Source organism: Pollachius pollachius, assembly GCF_949987615.1.
Source record: "Pollachius pollachius genome assembly, chromosome: 1".
NCBI lineage: Eukaryota > Metazoa > Chordata > Actinopteri > Gadiformes > Gadidae > Pollachius > Pollachius pollachius.
The window spans coordinates 30,123,120-30,143,934 of NC_136934.1; the positions used below are offsets into that span (position 1 = coordinate 30,123,120).

The following is a 20,815-nucleotide window of genomic DNA, read 5'->3' on the forward strand; positions in this document are numbered from 1 at the left end:
CTTATTTTTACTCGACCCAATAAATCTTTTTTTCCAACTCTGTCTGCTCGTTTCTTATGTATGTCATGGCTAAGATGATCCGTTCATTGTTTGATAATGATAATAGTAATAATGATGATGATGATAATCATGATCATGGTGATCATAAACAATGAATAAATGAACAAAATAATTAATCCATTTTTGGGTTTTATATATTTTAATTTTATAGCATTCGTTTTTTAACATGAATTATATAATGGCCTAACTTTATACATCAATGTAGGTCAAATTTCAATGTAGGACAAAAGTATGTAACACCTTTCAACACATATTAGACAATTTCGTCTTTGTAACTCAGAGATTAAAAAGGACAGGCTGCTGTGGGGAAGAGGGCAGAGACCAGTGTTTCACAACCCAGCGGCTCTGGAAAGGGGAAACCAGAGGCTTTAAGCACCGACTCTCTGGCTGTATTTATCAGCTAAACAAGAATCACCAACATGTTTGTTACTGCTGTCCGGGGAAAGTACTTCTGCAACAGACAAATAGCCTATTTTACGAGTTTCCAACGAGTTTCAAACGTTAAAGGCAGTCGTGTGGATGCGTGAAGATGCGTGTTTTCGCAGCGCTGCTCTGTGCTGCCGCACTGTGCTCCGTGTCTCCGTTCGGCGGTCACTTCGAGGGAACGTGTCCTAAAGAAGGTGAGTTCAACCATCAGAACATGAACCAACATTAGGGTTTCCTGTTTTACTTTATATAAGAAATCTTATAAGGCTTGTGCGATTTTATGTAATAATTGCATGATTTGTAGAAGTGCAATTTAAGTGCTATGCAATTTTGAAGTAGTAAAGTAGTAAAAGAAAATTAAAGACATAATAGACAACATAATTGATGTGTTGTTTCCAAACTATTGTAGCCTATGTAATTGTTACTGCACTTTTAGTGACCATATTCTACCAAGTAGTAATTCATAACGAAATAGTATATCGTGTGTATTCGTGTGTGTGTGTGTGTGTGTGTGTGTGTGTGTGTGTGTGTGTGTGTGTGTGTGTGCGTGCGTGTGTGTGTGCGTGCATCTATGTTTGTGTGTGTGTGTGTATGTAAGGCAAAAAGGGTCAATCAACACACGTCTAAAATGAGCTGTAGGTTTGACCCTAGCCTTCCATAGTGTGTGTCTATTTGTGTTTGAGTGTGTGTGTTCATGTGTTTGTGCAGGCAGATGGGCACGCGTGTGTGTTCCTGCAGGTGGGTTGTTTGTGTGATTCAGTTTTTGTGGTGCTAAAGTGAACTTTTGACATTCAGAGCAGGAGTCTATCGCACATTGAAGGGCAGCTTTTCCCACACAAACAAAGCAAATGTTGGCCAAGTTCACTCAGTATCTGCAGAACTCTGAGTGTAGGCCTATGTCTGGGGCCACAGATGTAGGCCCAAATATAAACTGCTAAATGTAAATCAGAGAAAAACAAAAGATTAGATCAGTGACAAAAATGGGTGACAGGCCATGAAGCAGTTGGGTGGAGGAATGTAATTAAAGAGGAAGTTTTGAAAAAAAAATAGGTTTTGCAATTTATGCAACTCAAGTGAAAGTGAAAACAAGAAGAAATAATCATGGGAACTGAAAAATGACCAAACAGTGACCAGTGTTTACACAAACATTGGTGAGCATGTGCTGACATAATGACCACAGTCCTCAAGAGATGTCTGCTCTGTTCAGGCCCGGCTCCGGGCGTGCTGGTGGTGGCCCCAGGCAGCCACCTCTCCCTCACCTGCACTGGTCAGGTGAAGCTGGACGGAATGGAGGTTGCCTTCCCCCTTGAGACCCCGACTGCCAGAGTGGGGGAACATACCACTCCCCACATGCCCCCCCCTACCACAGACCACCAACCGGGCGCCAGCACAGACATCCAGATGATACTGAACCAGACAGGCCGCGCCACGGGGAGGACGGTTCCCATCAGATACAACCCCCTGAGCGGCACAAACATTGTTACTGCAGGGAACGGACGACAAACCCACTCTGAGAACAGCCGGAAAAGACGGGACAGTCCTCTGAGACAGGCTTCTCCAGAACAGAAGGCCACTTCCACTGCAAACATGCTCTGGCCAACCAGAGGAGGCGGAGGGGCACCTTCTGAATCTGTTTGGACGGTGGGGGACGTGAACAGGGAGGAGGGAGGCCGGGGGAGGAGGCCCCAGTGGAGGCTGAACGGCAGCACTCTGAGGTTCAGAGAGGGAGTCTCTGAGAGGAACCAGGGAGCGGCGGTCTCTATATCCTCTGTGAATGCGGATCACAGTGGAAGGTACAGCTGTCACCACAAGAAAAAGATGCTGTCTTCGTTGAAGGTGATCGTTGCAGGTGAGCATTGATACTGCCTGCTGAAAATGGAAATAGCACGGGCCATCGTAAACGTTTGAAACAGAAACATGCGATTCCCAACTTTCCTGGAGGTTTCCTTCCGCTTAACATTCAGAAGAATCTCAGGCTGACAAATCTTGCAGAATAGACCCTTTTCACAGTGGTCCTATGACGCCCTACGATGACACTTGTTCAAACCATAACTTAACAAATGGACTGTAGCGACACTGCCCTTAGCACACTGAGCTATTCAATTGCTAGCTCAGTAAACAAGGCCGTCCATTCGCCTTTGTCTCTGTTTAAAGTCTCAATATATGACATGTCTGAACCGCGAATAGGCTATACCTTGAGATGACGGATAATATATCTATGGCTTTGTCCTCTAAATCCTGAATGTTAACTCTATCTATGGCCTCCATTTGTTTCAGCTCCTCCTGAGCAGCCTATCATGAGCTGCTATAAGAGGTCGCCCAGCAGCAAGATCCGCTGTGAATGGACCCCGCAGCAGCCGGTCGTCGTGCAGCCTCATTGCTACCTCTATCTGGACAAAGGGTGAGGAGCTGTCTGTCTATCGGTCAACCTATATGTATGTCTTTCTGTCTACCTGTCTGTCTGTCTGTCGGTCAACCTAGATGTATGTATGTATGTCTGTCTGTATGTGTATTTTGACTCTGATTTTGTCTCTCTTTGTTTCTGCCTACTAATCTCTTCCTTCCTGTCTCTCTGTCTACCTGTCTTTTTGTCTTCCTATCTTTCTTTCTTCCTGTCTTTCTGTCTTCCTGTCTTTCTGTCTTCCTGTCTTTTTGTCTATACAACGACCCCTAAAGCCCCCCCCCCCCCGTATACTCCCCCCCAGCACCTTGGGCACCTTCTCTCGGCTCAACTGCTCGTTTTCGGGGCGTCCCCTGCGCTGCTGGTGCGCCCTGGAGCACAGGGAGGAGGAGAAGAGGCTCCTGCACATGGCCTACCTGTGTGTCAGCAGCACGGCCGGAAACGCCACCAGCCCCCTGGTCAGCTTCATACCCATGGGCATCAGTGAGTCTTTGCAGAGTGTGTGTGTGTGTCTATGAGTGTGTGTGTGTATGTGTGTGTGTGTGTGTGTGTGTGAGATGGAGTTTGTGAGTGTGTATGCGTGTGTCTGTTTGTGTGTGTGTGTGTGTTTGTGTTTTGGGGGGGGGGGGGTGCATGTGTGTGTTTGTTTTCTGTGTGTGTGTGTTTATTTATATGTGTGTGTATGTGTGTATGTTTGTGTGTGTGTTGTGGTAACCCGGTTCCGTCGTGACCCGCCTCCCCCCAATCAATACACGTCTCTGTTGCGAAAACAGCCGGCAACGGCGCATTTATTCAATGTAAATTATACAAAAGGGGAATCTCCCATCCCGGCAGAACTATAAATCAAAGTCTGGCCTCCCTGAGCCTCTGTGGACTTTCCGGTCCTCTCTCAATCTCTCTCACACGTTCTTGTCCCGTTTCGTGGGAGGCAGCGATCCGACCGTGTGGCCCGTCGGCCTCCTCAGGGACGGGTCTCTGGTGCAGTTGTCCGTCCGGGGAGCAAATCTCTCCTTCCTCAGATCCCCCAGGACCGCCCGTAGGTGTCGCAGGTGGACCTCCCAGCTGGCGCTGTGGATGATAATATCATCTATATAGGCGGCGGCGTAGGCCTGGTGTGGTCGCAGGGGACGGTACATCATGCGCTGGAAGGTGGCCGGGGCTCCATGTACGCCGAAGGGGAGTACCTTGTACTAGTATAGTCCCCCGGGGGTGGCGAACACTGTTTTCTCCCGGGCGGTTCTGGTGAGGGGGACCTGCCAATATCTCTTGGTGAGGTCGAGGGTGGTGAGGTAGAGAGCAGGCCCAAGCCGCTCTATGAGTTCATCGACCCGTGGCATGGGGTGCGCGTCAAATTCCAAAACCTCGTTCAGTCTCCTAAAGTCATTCCAAAATCTAAAAGAACCGTCTGGTTTCGGGACCAGGACGACTGGGCTGGACCAGGCGCTGTGAGATTCCTCGATCACTCTGAGCTGGAGCATCTTTGCGACCTCCGCCCGTATGGCGACCCGACGGGCCTCTGGAACCCGGTACGGTGGTACGCCCACCGTGACGCCTGCCGCCGTTCTGATGTCGTGTTGAACGACCGTTGTTCTCCCGGGGATCTCCGAGAACACGTCCTAGTGCTGCAGAATAACTTCGGTGAGGCCCTTTTTCCGGGCGGGGCTGAGGTTGTCTCCCATCGGGACCTCCGGCACCCCGTGCTGTGCGACAAGGACCAAGGGAGCCGGAACCGGTAGGGTTGTCCCGGCCTTCCACTATTTGAGGAGGTTAACATGGTACAGCCGGGTGGGTTTACGCCTTCCCGGCTGCCGCATCCAGTAGTTCACCTCCCCCATGAGGTCGACCACCTCATACGGTCCATGCCACTTGGCCAGGAACTTGCCAGAACCCGCTCACCTGGCCGGAAGAGGCGCAGCTGGGCCCCGCAGTTGTAGGTCCGAGCCTGGGCCTGCTGTGCCTTTTGAAGGTGTTCCCGGACTATGGGCCAGACCTGAGCCATTCTCTCCCATACCTGTTCGACGTGGTCCACCAGTGTACGATGGGGGGAGGGTCGGCTCTCCCATGCCTCTTTAGCCAGATCCAGGAGTCCCCTTGGTCGCCGTCCATATAGTAGTTCAAATAGGGAGAACCCTGTGGAGGCCTGGGGTACCTCGCGAACGGCGAAGAGGACGTGGGGGATGGGCTGGTCCCAGTTTTTTCCGTCCGTCTCCATGGTCTTTTTCAAGGGTTTTGTTGAACCTTTCAACAAGCCCGTCCGTCTGGGGGTGATATACCGACGTCCTCAGCTGCTTCACCTGTAGGAGACTAAGCAGTTCCTTTAACACTCGGGACATAAAACATGACCCCTGGTCCGTTAAAATCTCCCATGCTATCTCCACCCGACTAAAAAGCAGCATTAGCTCCCGGGTTTACTGCCTTAGCCGTTGCGGCGCGGAGGGGCAGGGCTTCCAGGTAGCGGGTGGCATAGTCCACCATGACTAATATATATCGATTGCCCCGGCTGGTCTTCGGGAGAGGCCCCACAATGTCTAGTGCCAGCCGGTCAAAGGCTACCTCTAGAATGGGCATTGGTATCAACAGACTTTGGGTCGAGGGTCGAGGGACAGTGCGCTGACACTCCTGGCACATCTGGCAGTACTCAGTAACATATTTTTTTATCCCGGGCCAGTAGAACCTGTTTAGGAACCGATCCCTAGTCTTGTCCATGGAGTGGGGCCCCCGGGCTCCGTAGCCGTGTTGGACCGGTTGTCTGCGTCGCCTCGGCTGCAGTCGGGGCGGTCTGGGTCCTGGTTCTGTGTTCCACAGCCGGTGGAAGATGGGGCAGTCTATACCGATCAGTAGGGGCACTGGGAGATTGGGTATGATCCCGGCCCTAACTGTGAAGACCCCTCTGGGGGTCCGCACGACCACATGGCACGTGGCATAAGTGTGGGTGTCCCCATGTACGCAGGCGACCTCCATGGGTTCCCCCGCCATTCCGATGGCTAGGTCAGGCCGCAGGAGGGTGACGACACTCCCCGTGTCAATGAGGGCCTGAGTGTTCTGGTCGCCAACCCAGCCTTCGCCTGTGAAAGCCGAGGGCATAGACACGTCCCTGTTCTCCGGGCACTGTCGAGCGAGGTATCCTGTCTGGCCACAGTTCAACATCGCCATTCCTCTCTTGCTTCCGGTGGATGGGTCTTTGGTCTCGGCTGAGCTATCCGTCTAGGTGGTTCAAGTCCCCGTCAGACCCTACGGGTCTCGGTCGGCCGGGGCTGTGGCCGGACGACGCTGCTTAGCTGTCGGGTTAACCTGTTAACCTGCCAGTTCTCCAACTGGCGGATCAGCTCATCCACTGTGTTTGGATGGTTGGTGGCGAGGGTTCTCTGGGCGTCCGGTGGAAGCTGGCGGATGGTGTTATCCAGTAACATCCGATCGAGAGTGCTGGGGCCGTCATCTCCAGTGAGCCATCTTCTAATGAGTCGAGCGTGCTACGCGATCTGGGACCTTGCGGTGCCCTTGGGGTCGAACCGCCAGTCATGGAACCGTTGGGCCCGGGCAGCAAGGCTATGACCACAATACGTCAGAGCTGCCTGCTTGAGGACCTGGTACTGGCTTGCCTGTTCTGGGGTTAAGCCCTGACTCGCGTGCTGGTCGGGTCCAGTGAGGAAGGGGGCTAAAATGTGGGCCCACTGGTTCTCCGGCCATTCTTCTCTCCGGGCTGTCCTCTCGAAAGTTTCAAGGTATGCCTCCACATCGTCCTCGGGTCCTAACTTGGTGAGGCAGCTGGTGGGCGCCGAAATCGAAGAGGCCACCGTTGCGCGCATTTCAAGTCGTAGGACCGCCTGCCGGTGGAGGGCTCTTTCCTCGGCTGTGTCTTTCCGGGCGGTGGCCGCGGCCGCGGCTCCGTCTGGGTTCTGCATTTGGGGTCGGGTGTTCGCAAAAACAAATCAGCAGCGCGGTCGGGCCGGCAATCCGTCCGTTTTGCCCGTCGGCCCCCTCGGGGACGGGTCTCTGGTGTACTGGTCCGTCCGGGGAGCAAAATCTCCGTCCGGTCTGCAATCCTATACTGGACCCACACGTTCCTCGTTAGACAGTCTCCGCTTCCCTTTCTATACCGCTCACCTGCATCTGATCGCCCTCCTCCATCGCAGGTGTTTCCCCTTTGCATTGAGTGGGGCAGCGCCAATGCGGTCACTGGCGCCCTCTGGGGGAAAAGGGTGGTAGACCCCCTGCATCACCTGCCCCCTAGGCTTCCAGGGCCGCTGTGCTGGGGCCGGGTTGCCACAGTGTGTGTGTGTTTGTGGGGGGGGTGTGTGTGTTTGTGTGTGGGCATGTCTTCCCTCCTCCCTTCCAGTGATGATCATGTCTGTTCCAAGTCAAACCCGAGCCCCCGTCTGCGGTGGCGGTGCGGGCTGTGCAGGGCCATGAGAGGCTGCTCAGGGTGAGCTGGCGCTTCCCCTGCACCTGGAAGCGTCACGACCAGTACTACGAGCTGGTCTACGAGATCCAATACCGGCCCGCCTCCTCCCTGGACTCACAGGCCTTACAGGTGCAGGCTGGAGAAGAGTTTTGTAGTATGTATTGTGTATGAGTGTCAGGCTGTGTGTGCGCATGTGCATGTGAGCGGAGTTCTCAAGCTGGGGTGTGTGATTTGACCAATGCTTGGAGGTAGGCAGGGGCATTTCCATTGACCGCCTTATAATCCAGTGGATAAAAGCGCAAAAAGCCCAAAATTTAAATGTAAATTTTAATAAATGTTACGTTGATATGGACTAAATACTCCAAACTCTTGTGAAACTAAACTAAAAATCAACAAATGTGCAACCATCACGCACACACAATCACACACACACACACACACAGGCACGCATGAACACACACACCCCCAACCCCACACACACACAGACAGAAACACACACACACACACACACACACGCACACACACACACTCACACACACAAACACACACACACACACACACACACACACACACACACACACACACATACACACACACACACACACACACACGCATGAACACACATGCACACGCGCACACACAGCCTGACACTCATACACAATACATACTACAAAACCCTTCTCCAGCCTGCAACTGTAAGGCCTGTGAGTGATTAATTTAAAACAAGACCTAACTATCATTATCTTATCTTAAGTTCTATGGTCTCTTTGAATGTTTGGAAGCCATGTTTTGTGGATGGTTTCAGGGCCGTTGCCTGGTTAATTGTAGCAAGAGATCCAGGATCTCTCTACATCAGGAGGCCTTGGAGCCTCCTGATGTAGTACAGCTCCCATTCAGATAAAAAGCCTGGGTTGAATCCACTGTTGGAGAGCAGACTGCCCGGGCTCATAGCAGGCCAGGCAGGCGGGTTGTTCAGCCTTATGCTGTCCTGCATGTTCATAAAGGTTCCCTGAGCAGGCCCTATATGTCAGAGCCCCGGATGATGTTGGAGGTGGCATGGCCATGGTTCATTGCAGTCAATTTAAACTGTGTGAAAGCAGGTTTCATGTATTTTTTGGTGCCACTGGTCACTTCGCTGTCTATAGATTTGTCTGAAAGATCTGAAAGGTTTGTCTCTCATAATCTTTGTATTTATTCATATGTTGTACACAGAGCGACACCATCAAACACCAGCAGTACACCATCAGAGATGTGCTGCCTATGGTGGAGTATGTGATACAGCTCCGGGCCAAGGATGAGTACGATGGGCTGTGGAGTGACTGGAGCCCACCTGTATACGCATACAGTTGGACAGGTAAAAGCTAGCCCTGTGAGACCATCCCCATCTACAAAGTTCAATTTCTGCTTCTCACTGCCAATCGGACTCTGGACTCTGTTGGGGAAGGAGTTTCACTTCAGGAGAAATCAAAATAAATCAAACTATTTTTATCTGAAATATACTTAACAAAAATGTTCATAGAAAACTCAGGTGAGGGTTTCCTCAGATTAAATACAGTTTTGCTTTACCTTTAATTAAATTCTTCATTGAAGCGATTGTGCTGAAGTTTTGGTTTGTTTTTTTGGCTTGAGATTTTCTAACAAACGTAAGGCCGCGGCTGTATTTGAAAACATGTATGTAAACATGAATGGATGGTCTCGCAAGGGCTAGGTCACAGCCACCCCAGAACTAGGAACCCTCATGGTGAATGACCTCGGGTCTCCACTGAGAACGCTGAATTGCATCAAAATCAGCGTCACGCCAACTCATGCTTACATAGCGCTGCCTGGTTTTAGTTTGGAAGGATCATTGATCTTTATGGCAGCCAGGCATTAGACGGAGTAAGGTGACGGTAACACACAAGACCACCCTTGAAAAATCCCAAAACAAAGTATATTTTGGGATTTCAACAGCACTAGAGCTAGGTGCTGTTGAATGTACTTTGAGAAGGTAGGCGCTGCCTCTGTGTAGGTCAATGATTATGAAATACATGTTAAATCAACCCAACCCCACTGACCACAGACAAAAGTAGTCATGGCAACCTGGGGAGGGAGGGCTCCTGTTTCCTTCCTCTATGGTCGGGGAGCAAACTGCCAATCCAAGTGGTACGGTTATCACATTAACAAGGCCCCCCTACCAAATACAAGCTTAGTGTCTCTTCTCTCTGGGTGTTTCTGTAAACACATTGTTCAATTATTGAAAGTATAATTGATGCCTATTGATATGAAGATTTTATTCACTTTTACTTTTATTATGAAATTCTAAACTATTAATAAATCTGGCACCGGATACATAATTATATAAATATAATTTGATCTAAACAAGGTCATTGTTATTGTGGCTTGGATGGGAAAATCTCCAGAGCAGGATATCCTGCATTGTTTTACTGTTATGGATCAGCCAAAGACAAAATGGACTTACCTCAATATCTCAAGAGACTCTTCAGAAAGTCGACATTATGCGTCACGCCACGTTGTACGTTATACAGTTAGTTCTCTATGTGGAACCCCAACTTGCATTTTTGTATCAAGATCACACACAAACAGACACACACACAGTATCCTCTTCCCTCAGGTTTCTGTCATGAGATCAATATCTGATTTGTGCTCACTGATCAATTCATCAACATGTTTTAAATATATTTTACAGTAGATACAGGTCACTTTGAAAAAAAATATTTTGCAAAATAACAAGATCAGATAATGATTAAAAAGCTACATAAACTGTTTAGATTGGTAAAAATAAAAGAAGCTGGAACTGTGTATTATGAATGATCAAATGTATTATTTAAATCTCCCATGGCATACTACTTAATGGATGCTTATATATAGGTGTTAGTGGGCCCTTAATACAGTATTTGAAGACGTTCAAGAAATTCAGCCTTGGTGCAGAATTACAGCCACTACAAGCCAGTCCCACAATGAGCTTTCCACAAACGTGCCGTTTTTTAGAGGCGGGTCAAGGTCGGGGGTGGGGGTGTGGCCCTGAGCAGCTTGCGGCTACGGTACCATGCGCTCGTGTTTACAGTGGATGTATCGCAATGGTGAGGTGCACACAACTTTTGGCCATGTTCTGTAAATATTTTAGAACAATCCGGCTGCTCCGGCGGGAGTTCTGGAGCTCTATATCTAAATATATCATATTATACATAGATATCGATATCATATAATATATATTATCACGGCCAAAAGCTGTGTGCGCCTCCAGACAATATTATGAATCTCAAACGACTGCGTCGGGTTCTCCGACGTCTCTGGTTCTTCTACTTCCACATCAATCTGAAGTAGCCTGAGCCGCGACATGGAGGAGCAAGGGATTGTTGTCCGTGAAGCGGGCTCTGGCGGGGGACAATCGCTGACAATCCCTTTTTCCTCCATGTCGCGGTTTATGTACCGGAGTCAAAGCCAAAGTTCCTTTCCCCCCAATTCCTTCTGAACCATGGCTGAGATAACCCCCACTACGAGTCTCGTTGTGGAAATACCAGAGACGTCAGAGAACCCAACGTGTTATGCGCCATAACACCAACAGCAGAACGGTTATCCAACTAACAAAGAAGTGTCCAACACTCGCATTACAGACACACACTTGTGGCGCTCGCACGGACTTAGCTCATTGGGCAAAGCAGAGAAGGGGGAGGTAACAGGTCCCCGTATGACGGAATACGGGGAAAAATTCCAAATCGGCGCGTCTGAGCTTTGTTTTTTCAATGGCAGAGCAGGATAGCTAACGTCATTTCTAGCTACTAGGGGACCATAGGCAGGCTAGAGGAACTCTTATTAATGTTAGAAAACCTCATAAAGTGAATTTTTCATGCCATGGGACCTTTCAATTGTGATGAAAAGGCACAAACGCTTGTGTGCTAGTAAGTGGTTGTAAACGCCAGTTGGTTTAGATTTGTATCCTTCCCAATAACATCATTAGCTCAGAATTTGAATGATCTAAGCCTTTATGTGTATGAGGTTTTAACAACGTGTGTTCACCTCTGTTCCCTCAAGCACCGCCTGTGCCGTCGTGGAGTATTGATCAAGCTGCGACACTGGTAAGAAACTTCTCTCTCTTTCTCTGTATCTCTCTCTCTGTCTCTCTCTCTTTCATTCTCTCTCTCTCTCTCTCTCTCTCTTTCTCTGTTTCATGTTTCCTGTTCTTTGCCCTACAGGATCCGCTCTACACGTACTCAGGAGGATCTGGGAGTGGGATGGACTACACCCCTAGTAAGAACAGGATGGAGGATGTGCTAGTGTGTGTTTGTGCATAAGTGTGTGCGTGTGCCAGTGCGCGCGTATGTGTTCGTGCCCTTTTGCCCCCCGGATTCCAAAAGGAAATCGGGCTACTGTAGAAACGGACTATCGTTAATGAGAATCACTTGAGTCTTGAAAGCACCACTAACCTGTGCCTCACCGCGGCGCCTCACCGCGGCGCCTCACTGCTTCCTGTTCACCCCAGCCTCTGAATCAGAGCAGACGCAGGACCAGGTGTGGCTTCACTCCCTGTGGATCTCTGGCTTGTGTGTTCTCCTCTCCCTGGCCCTGGCTGTGTATGCATTCAGGTATGCCCACACTGACACATGTTTACATACCGCCCACAGGCACGGGTGAATCATGGTGACATGTAAGGTGATACAAGGCCACCGATCTGAGTTCTCAATGAGTACCTTATTGAATTAATATTAAATACACTAGATTCACATTTTGACAAGTGAAGTAAATAAACTCACACGCCTAGTCTCTCAGAAACATATGGGTTGTTCACTATTTTTTTCGTGGCAGGCACAGGGAGAAGTTTGTCTCAAAGCTTCATAATTTCAACATGGTCACTGTGTGCGCGGCCGACCCACGTCCCCTGCCCTCCAACTCCCCCGCCACGGCCGCAACAGCCCATGAAGGACACGCACTTGTGACCTTCACCCCCGCTCGCTTCAAAGACCCCCTGCCCAATGCAGTGGAAGAACAGGAGGAGGAGGAGGATGAAGAGGAGGACAAGAGAGAGACAGATGTAAAGCCAGAGAAAAGGAGTGAAGCAATCAGTTTCAACAATACAAGCTACTTCCTGCTCCAGACAGACAGGGAGAGCGTTCCCCAACAGCCTGGGCCCAAATGTCTTTAAAAGTAAATGAACCATCACAGATCTGATTCTTGGATCTTTTATTTGTTATGTCTCCTGTATTAGTCTATTGTATTAGTATATTGATCAACTTGTTATGATGTTCGTATACACAGTATACATTGTTTTAATATATTTTTTTCTTGAAGAAATACGTTTCATTTCCAAGCTGCTTGCGCCGCTAGTTTTTGGTTTGCAATGCAAACTTGAAAAGGTAAACAAAGTTTGAGTTGTCAGCTCTGGAGATGAACTGAGGTTGGGTTAGAGTGCCACCATGCGGACAGTCGCATCATCACCACAGCGTGTTTCCATGGTAATCTGGGATTTGTCAACAACAGATTACATGAATTTTCTTTCCATACAATGCCGAAGCTATCGCTCGCAAATCTAATTCATGGGCAGTAACTACAACATATGTAGGCTATGAAGCAAGGCTAAAGGGAAAGCACTGCCAGTAACACAATGTCTAGAAGAGAGGGGCTGGGTGAACCGGACCGTGGCGCGTTGAGCAGCGAGCAGGAGGAGAAGCTGCGGCGGTTCAAGGTGGACTTCATCATCATCAGATCAGTAGTTAGAGTAGTAGCAGTAGTAGTAGTAGTAGTAGTCGGAGTTAAAAATGTATTCCGAATAAAACCAACGAAGGTTCATAATACTTTTTTTTCCTAGATCAAAACGAGAATCGACAATGAAAAGTATCTACGATCCCATCCAGAGATAGATAAACTGATGAGTGACTTTTTAAGGTTTGCTTAAATGTTGCTTTATTTTAGCCCACTTCTAGGTATACAGGGGAAGTGTGTAGTGTACTCTGTGTGTGTGGGTCTGTGTGAGCGAGAAAGAATTAAGGTCGATTAAGGCTTGAATTCTGCTGTTTAATTTCCAGCCATCTAGTCAATAGTGCTCACTGTTCATTATTATTATTGTTTGTTTCTCCCCCTTTCTCTCTTAACAATCATCTCATAGAGAAGTCCTGCTGAAGAGGCCACCAGACATCCGAGAGTTTGCAGCAGGTGAGTTGGAAGCTAACCTGTTGAAACATTAAACAAGACCATGTGAAACATAATGCTTCCTTTTCTCTTGGTTCTCTTTTTAATGTTTTTTTCACTTCCTAAAACCTCTCTTTTGTATGAACATAATCATATTCGAACAGTACACATACTAACTGGTACACGTACCCAAACTTTCGTTTTTCAGAACACTTCAACAACGACCTTTGTGAAACGTTGGATCTGAAAAGCGAGGAAGTTGTGAAATGGAATCAGGCTAAATAAAGCAGTTATTGCTTGTGTGTGTGTGTGTGTGTGTGTGTGTGTGTGTGTGTGTGTGTGTGTGTGTGTGTGTGTGTGTGTGTGTGTGTGTGTGTGTGTGTAATAATACTAGTAAAAAATAAATGCATCCTTGTTGGTTTCATTAGTAATTTAAGCAGGATAATGAGGTAGAAAGCCCACTGGGTATTACGTGAGCCCTGGCTTGTTGTTTGTGAAAAAGAGTATGCCTTACCTCGACTTCAAAATACCACATACACTTAACTATGTGCTTTTATGACCACAACATGATCAGTTTCCTGATAATAAACCTCATATTTGCCAATTGATCTGGGTCTGTGTATTTTGAAAGGAGAAATCCTTAATTTGTTTCAACTTTGTGTGTGATGCCTACTTTGGTTAAGAATCATTTCTGTAGCAACGACTGAAGTAGAAGCCGCTCCATCTGTCCTGCATGCTACGTGCCAGGCGTAATCAATAAAGCGTGATGATGTGTTTAAGGTCTACGGTGATTCCCCTTTGTGGTGTAGTTTTGTGGTCACAAATTTCCCCCTGAGGACAATTACAGAGGGTTAATTAAATACCCTTTTAATCAGTCAAGTGACATTTTCATGGAAGTTCAATATAGAACCACCTGGTCTGATTTAGTCTGCCAGACCAAGATCAATCGTAGATTGTACGTTGATCTGGGGAAGCTGCTGTCATAGTGGCGAAGTCACGCCCCTTTCGGTAGAGCCCATGGGACCTATGAGATCGAAAAATATGAATAGGTTTCAATGGAGAGAAAGTAATTATCTTCTGGTCCCAGTCTTTATATGCCCCGGATTTCACATATGTTGTTTGTGGATTTAAATGATAATTTTTCATGTCAAGAGTTTGACCGTTTATTGTGCAATTGTTCAGTAAAAGGCTGTAGAGCAAACAATGAGAAAGACTACACGTCTCGTATGTGACGTCACGCTCCCTGCGACTGGCGTGGACAAACAAGAACGACAATCTCCTCGTCGGCATAACTGAAACTCTCCACATGCACCGACTTACAATGGTTTTCACCTCTTTCGATGCTTTTATCCTCCCCTTGGAAAAAAGCACTGAAGTGGAGCAGAGATATCGCCATGTCTGTACCGGAGTTCCAAGTGCGGGTGGTGACGTATATCATTCGCGTCGAGAGCAGCGACGAGCTGTAGTTCACAAAGCGGCCTCACAAAAAACCTAACATCATCAAACTTCTTCGCGAATTTTTTTTGTTTTCTTTGCATGAAAAAAATAATCATTTAAATCCACAAACAACATATGTGTAATCCAGGGCATATAAAGACTGGGACCAGAAAATAATAACTTTCTCTCCATTGAAACCCATTCATATTTTTCGATCTCATGGGCTCTATCGGAAGGAGTGTGACTTCGCCACTCTATAGGCTGTGTTTCAGATCGCCTGCATTTGAGCGCATACATCTGGACAACACGGGGGAAGATTATGGACAACACGGGGTAAGATTATACGGGATTATTTATTTTCCGTTTTGTGACTGGCTATCTATTTAAAAATAATAATAATTTTAGTTAATAGTAATTTAATAAAAAATAATTACAATTTCAATTTTTAGGCGTTTATTTTAGTCATGCACAAGTTACATTTTAAGACATGGATTCAAGGTCAAAACAGAATCAAAGGTTAACAAGCAAAAAAAGATACATTTCACAGGAAGGTCAACACATTCAAAGGTTAACACAAAATTCTACATAACTCAGTGTTCTCTATTTTCCAGAGTTCCTTACATACCACAATTCCATATCGTTCCTTGTCCCTCCAAACATAATCCTTTAACAAGGTTATGCTCAAATTAACTATTGATTCCGCTGAAAACAAAAGGCTCTCGTACACCATTAGGTTACGACACCTCCAAATTGACTCTTTTATACAATTAATCAAGGCCCACCATCTTTCCCATCCCTTACAATCACCACTCTGTATAACCCCATACAGGACATCTGATTCCGTGGGGACTCTAAACAGGTCTCCCAGCCATGGCCCCAATAGGCCCCAAACCCTCCGAGCCACTCCACACGACCAGAACAAATGTGAAACATCCTCGTCCCCACCACACCCCACCCTGGGACATCTTGCGCTCCTAGATGACCCCCGTCTCTTCAGAAATTCTCGTGTAGGGAGACACCTCTGGACTGCCTGCCAAGCGAGATCTCTATATGCATTGAACAGAAATGGCGAATTGACATTTCTCCACACCCTAAGGCAGCTGACTTCAGCCAGCGCGCCAACAGTAACCAGTCTTGACCGTTCGGGACTCAAACAGATCTCTACAAAGGCTCGGTCTACCCGACCAACATCCCGCCACTTTCCAGACTTTACAAAGGTCACCACCCTTTCATAAAGCAGAGGTCTCCTTCTCTGCATGAGGTCTTCTTAGGCATTGAGGACTTGATGGCCTACCCAGAACATGGCGAAATTTGGCCATAGGCTCCTCTTATTTTTGTTTAGTACTGCCTGCAATATGGGCGTCAGAAATAGAGCTTCCATTTTCTTTGCTAGATCAGGGACATTTTTTCCCCCTTTCTGTAATGGCCTATACATTATCTCTCGTTTAATTCTCTCTTGCTGCGCTCCCCACACAAACTGAAAAATGCATCTTCTCAGGGCTGTCATTATATACTTGGGGGCTGGGATCGTTGCGGCAAGATAAGTGAGAGAAGCAACAATTTCTGAGTTGATCACCAGTACTTTTCCCGTAAAGGTGAGATTTCTTTGTTCCCATTGGAGCAGTTTACCTTTAATCTTTGTTAATTTTTCTTCCCAATTAATATTTTCCATATTTAGCCCAATCTCCAGTCCTAGAATCTTAATTCTCTCATCCCTTTGGACCAGGCTATGGTTCAATTTAGGTTCAGGCCAATTAATATACAAGATTTCACTTTTTGGCCTATTGAGTTTGGCACTAGAGGCGGCGGAGAATTCGTCACACCAATATAGCACTTTAAGGATTGACTTATTGTCTGTGCATAATATTGTTAGATCATCCATATACACGGATAGCTTGGCTTCCTGTCCCCCACTACCAGGGACTTGGAGACCATGAATAGAAGGGTCTTCCTTTATAGCCCGAGCCAAGGGCTCCATGGCAAATATAAACAACATAACAGACAATGGGCATCCCTGTCTTACTCCTGAGCAAACTTCAAAGGTGTCAGTGGAGTGACCATTGATAACAACCTTGCTTAAGCAGTCAGTATACAGCAAGTCAATCCAGGCTCTAAGCTGAGGCCCAAAACCAAGTTTAACCAGGACTTTCCTGAGGAAGGTATGGCTAACCTTGTCAAATGCTTTTTCCAAGTCTAAGGCTGATATACATAATGGCAGTCTGCGGTCATATGCGTAGAGGTAGGAATCTCTGACTAAGGCAAGACTTTCACTCATGCATCTTCCTGGTATTGCACATGTCTGCTCTTCCCCCACTATCTGCCCAGACACTTGTTGCAGGCGGAAAAAAAGGGCTTTTGCAAGGATCTTTCTGTCTACACCAAGCAAGGTAAGTGGGCGCCAGTTCTTAATGTCTTTTTTGTCTCCTTTTTTGTAAAGCAAGGAGATGATGCCTGTTCTTAAGGATAATGGTAGGTTACTATTATGTAAACTTTCTTTAAACATCTCTAAAAGTGGGTCTTTTAATAGATTCCAAAAGGTAATATAAAATTCTTTGGGTAACCCATCAGCTCCTGGGGCCTTATTATCTTGCATGCTCTGTATGGCTTTGGTCAATTCATCTACAGTTAAGTCACTTTCGAGTTCAGAGGCAATACCGACGTTTGGCTTTAAGACACTCAAGAGGTTTTCCAAGGCGGTTATGTCAGTCACCTCTTCTTTATACAATTCAGTATAAAAGGTATGTATTAAAGCAAGGATGTCTTTAGTTTCTGTTTGTTCTTTTCCATCCTCATTCAGAATGGAAAACATTGTGTTCCTGGGCCTCGCTAATTTCCTAAAGAAGTATCTTGAACATTTTTCGTTATTTTCCATGTGTTTAGTCCTGCTACGCCTAAGAAGGCCTTTAGAATCCTCAGCAGTAACAGCTATCATCTCCTTCTTTAGCCTCACAATCTCTACTGCCACATCAAACCCTGAATGGGCCATCGTATACAACAACTTTGCCTGTTGTTTTTTGTATTTGAAACGCTTTTTCATTGCAATTCTTTTCCCTTCTTTTGTGAAAAAGTTTTTAGTCAGACTTTTTAAGTCCTCCCACCACTCTCCGACTGACTGGAATAAAAACTGTAGTGATATCCATCTTTTTAACTTGTCCTTTAGTCTATCTACTATTTTTTGATCTTTGAGTAATGAAACATTTAATTTCCAGGGATTTTGGCTTGTATTAGCCTTGACATTGCACCTTATTGTACAGTCAATTTTTGAGTGGTCACTGAAAAATACTGGGGTAACAGCTGCATCAGAAACTAAAATGTTCTTTGTTGTCAACAGAAAATCAATACGTGAAGATATGGTGCCATTTGACCATGTATAGCCTGGTGTGTTAGGGTTCTTATTACGAAAGGTATCATTAAGTTTAAAATCCTTGATGAGGTTATTCAACATTTCTGAACTTGAGTCCAGCCTGACCGTAGCAACGGTCAGTCTGTCCTTTTTGTCCATGAGACAATTGAAATCCCCGCCCAGGATCACATCGCTTCCACACACAAGAAGTGGCTGTATTTCTTTAAGAACCTCTAGGCGTTCTTTTAGATCAGGTGGACAGTAAACATTGATTATTCTAAATTTTAGTTGGTGCCATTCAACGTCAATGCAAAGCAGCCTTCCACCAATCACTCGTTTGACCCTTTGTATGCAGAAATCTTTACCTTTGAATAAAACCACAACCCCTGACGCTCTGTTCTTGTTGTCCCCTGACCATACAGATTGCCCAAAGGTCCATCTTTGTTCAAATGTCTTGTAATCGTCTCTGTATGGTATATTACATTCTTGGAGTAGAAAGATGTCATTTTTTTCACTATTTAAAAGAGTGAAAGCCGTCAGACACTTCACAGGGTCATTAAGGCCTCTAGTATTCAGGGATGAGATGGAGAGGACAGGCATCAGGATAGTGGGGGTGGGGGGGCAAAGGCTATAATTGGTCTTTCCTTATCTTTTTTGGTCGTTTGGGTCTAGCTACAAGCTCCGGGTTGTTGGTTTCCCTGATGTGCGTGACGGCAGTAAAGGCCTCCACCTGGTCGTCTTCGAGAAAGGAGGGGGTTTTGACAAGGGACGATGACCATTTTGTTCCGGGATATGTGGGAATCATCAGGAGAGATGGCTCACCTGATGAAGAAGAATTCATCTGGCGTTTCTTGGAATGAGCTGTTTGGTCGGGTGGGCTTTCAAACAATGGTAAAGCTGGAGGAGTTTCTAGTGCTTCCAACAGCAGGTTCCCCCTCTCAGCGGGCATTTCAGGATCTGTTAAATCAGGAAGGTTAGCCAGCAGGGATTCTTACATGTCACCTGCTTCCTGGAGAGTTGCCGTAGATTTCATTCGCTGGGTGCCTTGCTCTGGCCTGGGGGTGGATTCCGCTTGCTGTGCAGGCCGTTGGTCAATGGCTGGGGGAAGGGAGGTGTCAATGCCAGTGGACCCTATATTATCATCCGGTATGGGGTCTGCAGACCAGTCCAATATTGGTCCATTATCTGGGGCTGCATCCGGTTCTTGGGGGGCGGGCGGCACCTGGTGTATGGGTTGGTCGTCGTTCAGACCTTGGTTCATCGGAAGGTTGTTTGTGATCGTATTGAGCTTCGCTCGGTTGGAGTAGGCTTTGGGACAGTCCCTGAATCTGTGGCTGGTTAAAGAACACAGGCTGCATTCTAGTTGGGTTGTGCACTGGTCTGTGTAGTGGTCTGATCCTTTGCACCTTTTGCAGTTGTTGCTTGTACAGGAGGCTGCAAGATGGTCCAGGCTTCCACACCTCCTGCACTGCTTGGGTTGGCCGGGGTAGAACGCAGAGGCACGGAAGGCTCCCAGCTGGATCGTGTTGGGGATGTGTTGGACTGCTCCCTCAGCCCGTCGTAAACGCACCTGGAAGCGTCTGGTTCCTGTTTTTACTCCATCGATATCGGTAACCTCCATTCCATTGGTGACATCGCAAAACCTCGATAACCAGGTCCACACGTCTTGATTTCTAACTTTTTCAGAAAGGATGATCACGTTGACTGTCTTCACATCTCTTTCTGCCAGTGGTATCATTGTGATCTTCTTGAAGCTCGGTGCTGATCTCTTCTTCTCCTCAAATCTTTGCATACAAAGGTCAAATTTCTGTACTGTTGTAAAAACAACTTCATATACCTTCTTGCCCGGGAATGCAAAAACGTAATCCAGTTCGTTGGTAGAAAACTGAAGGTCTTTCTGGAGAATTTGTCGACTGAACTGAAGTCGGTCCATTTCAGATCTTCTAGCAGGTTGAATCTCACTGCATTTCTTCGATTCTGTTGGAAGGCCATGTCAACTGCCGGAGCAGTTGATGAAGCCATGGCCGGCTTAGCAAGCCTGCTTGATCTGTCCGCAATTCACTGTGTCCCATACACCGCTCGACTACAGACTCGATATGAGTGAACCACCTTCTTGATCATGGTATCTCCCTTGCCAGGTAAGTATAAAAAAGAATTACGCCATTTCAATTAATATATTTGTCTTGTACATACTAGGTAATTGGCAATAAAGCTAACTTTGACTTTTACTTCAATAGTCCCATTGATAATGGTGGCTCACGCGCACACTGCTGATGCCCACTCTCTATGGACATACAGTATATCCCAGTTAGTATGATTGCTATGAAGGTAATTGTGGATCATGTTGATCGTTTGTCATCGTGAATGGACACAATTGTTATTAAATATTTCTGCCGCGAGCAACATCTCCTGTCCTTTGGTAAAGGTTGGTCCAGTGTACCCTAAAGGAGATATAATAAAGGAGGTTGTTTCCGAAAATACCTCAACAGCGCTGTCACACCAAAATTGTACCGGGGGCGAAAATTGTACCGTCTACGTAATCCGTGTCAAAAATTCCAAAGATGCCTGGCAACGGATGATCGCGTCGAACATTGCCTGGCAATGGACGATCGCCTCGAACGAG

The 20,815-nt window shown here is 46.9% G+C and overlaps 1 protein-coding gene across 1 annotated transcript; it reads left to right on the forward strand.

Annotated features, from left to right (window-relative positions):
* The first annotated feature begins 453 nt into the window (after positions 1-453).
* On the forward strand, positions 454-13,787 carry il6r (interleukin 6 receptor). Its single transcript, XM_079737002.1, has 12 exons — positions 454-680; positions 1,694-2,335; positions 2,764-2,887; positions 3,192-3,370; positions 7,246-7,418; positions 8,502-8,643; positions 11,322-11,365; positions 11,483-11,537; positions 11,770-11,872; positions 12,093-12,431; positions 13,390-13,436; positions 13,621-13,787. Exons 1-10 carry the CDS (start codon positions 590-592, stop codon positions 12,427-12,429), a joined length of 1,890 nt encoding a protein of 629 aa, XP_079593128.1. The 5' UTR covers positions 454-589; the 3' UTR covers positions 12,430-12,431; positions 13,390-13,436; positions 13,621-13,787.
* Positions 13,788-20,815: the final 7,028 nt, after the last annotated feature.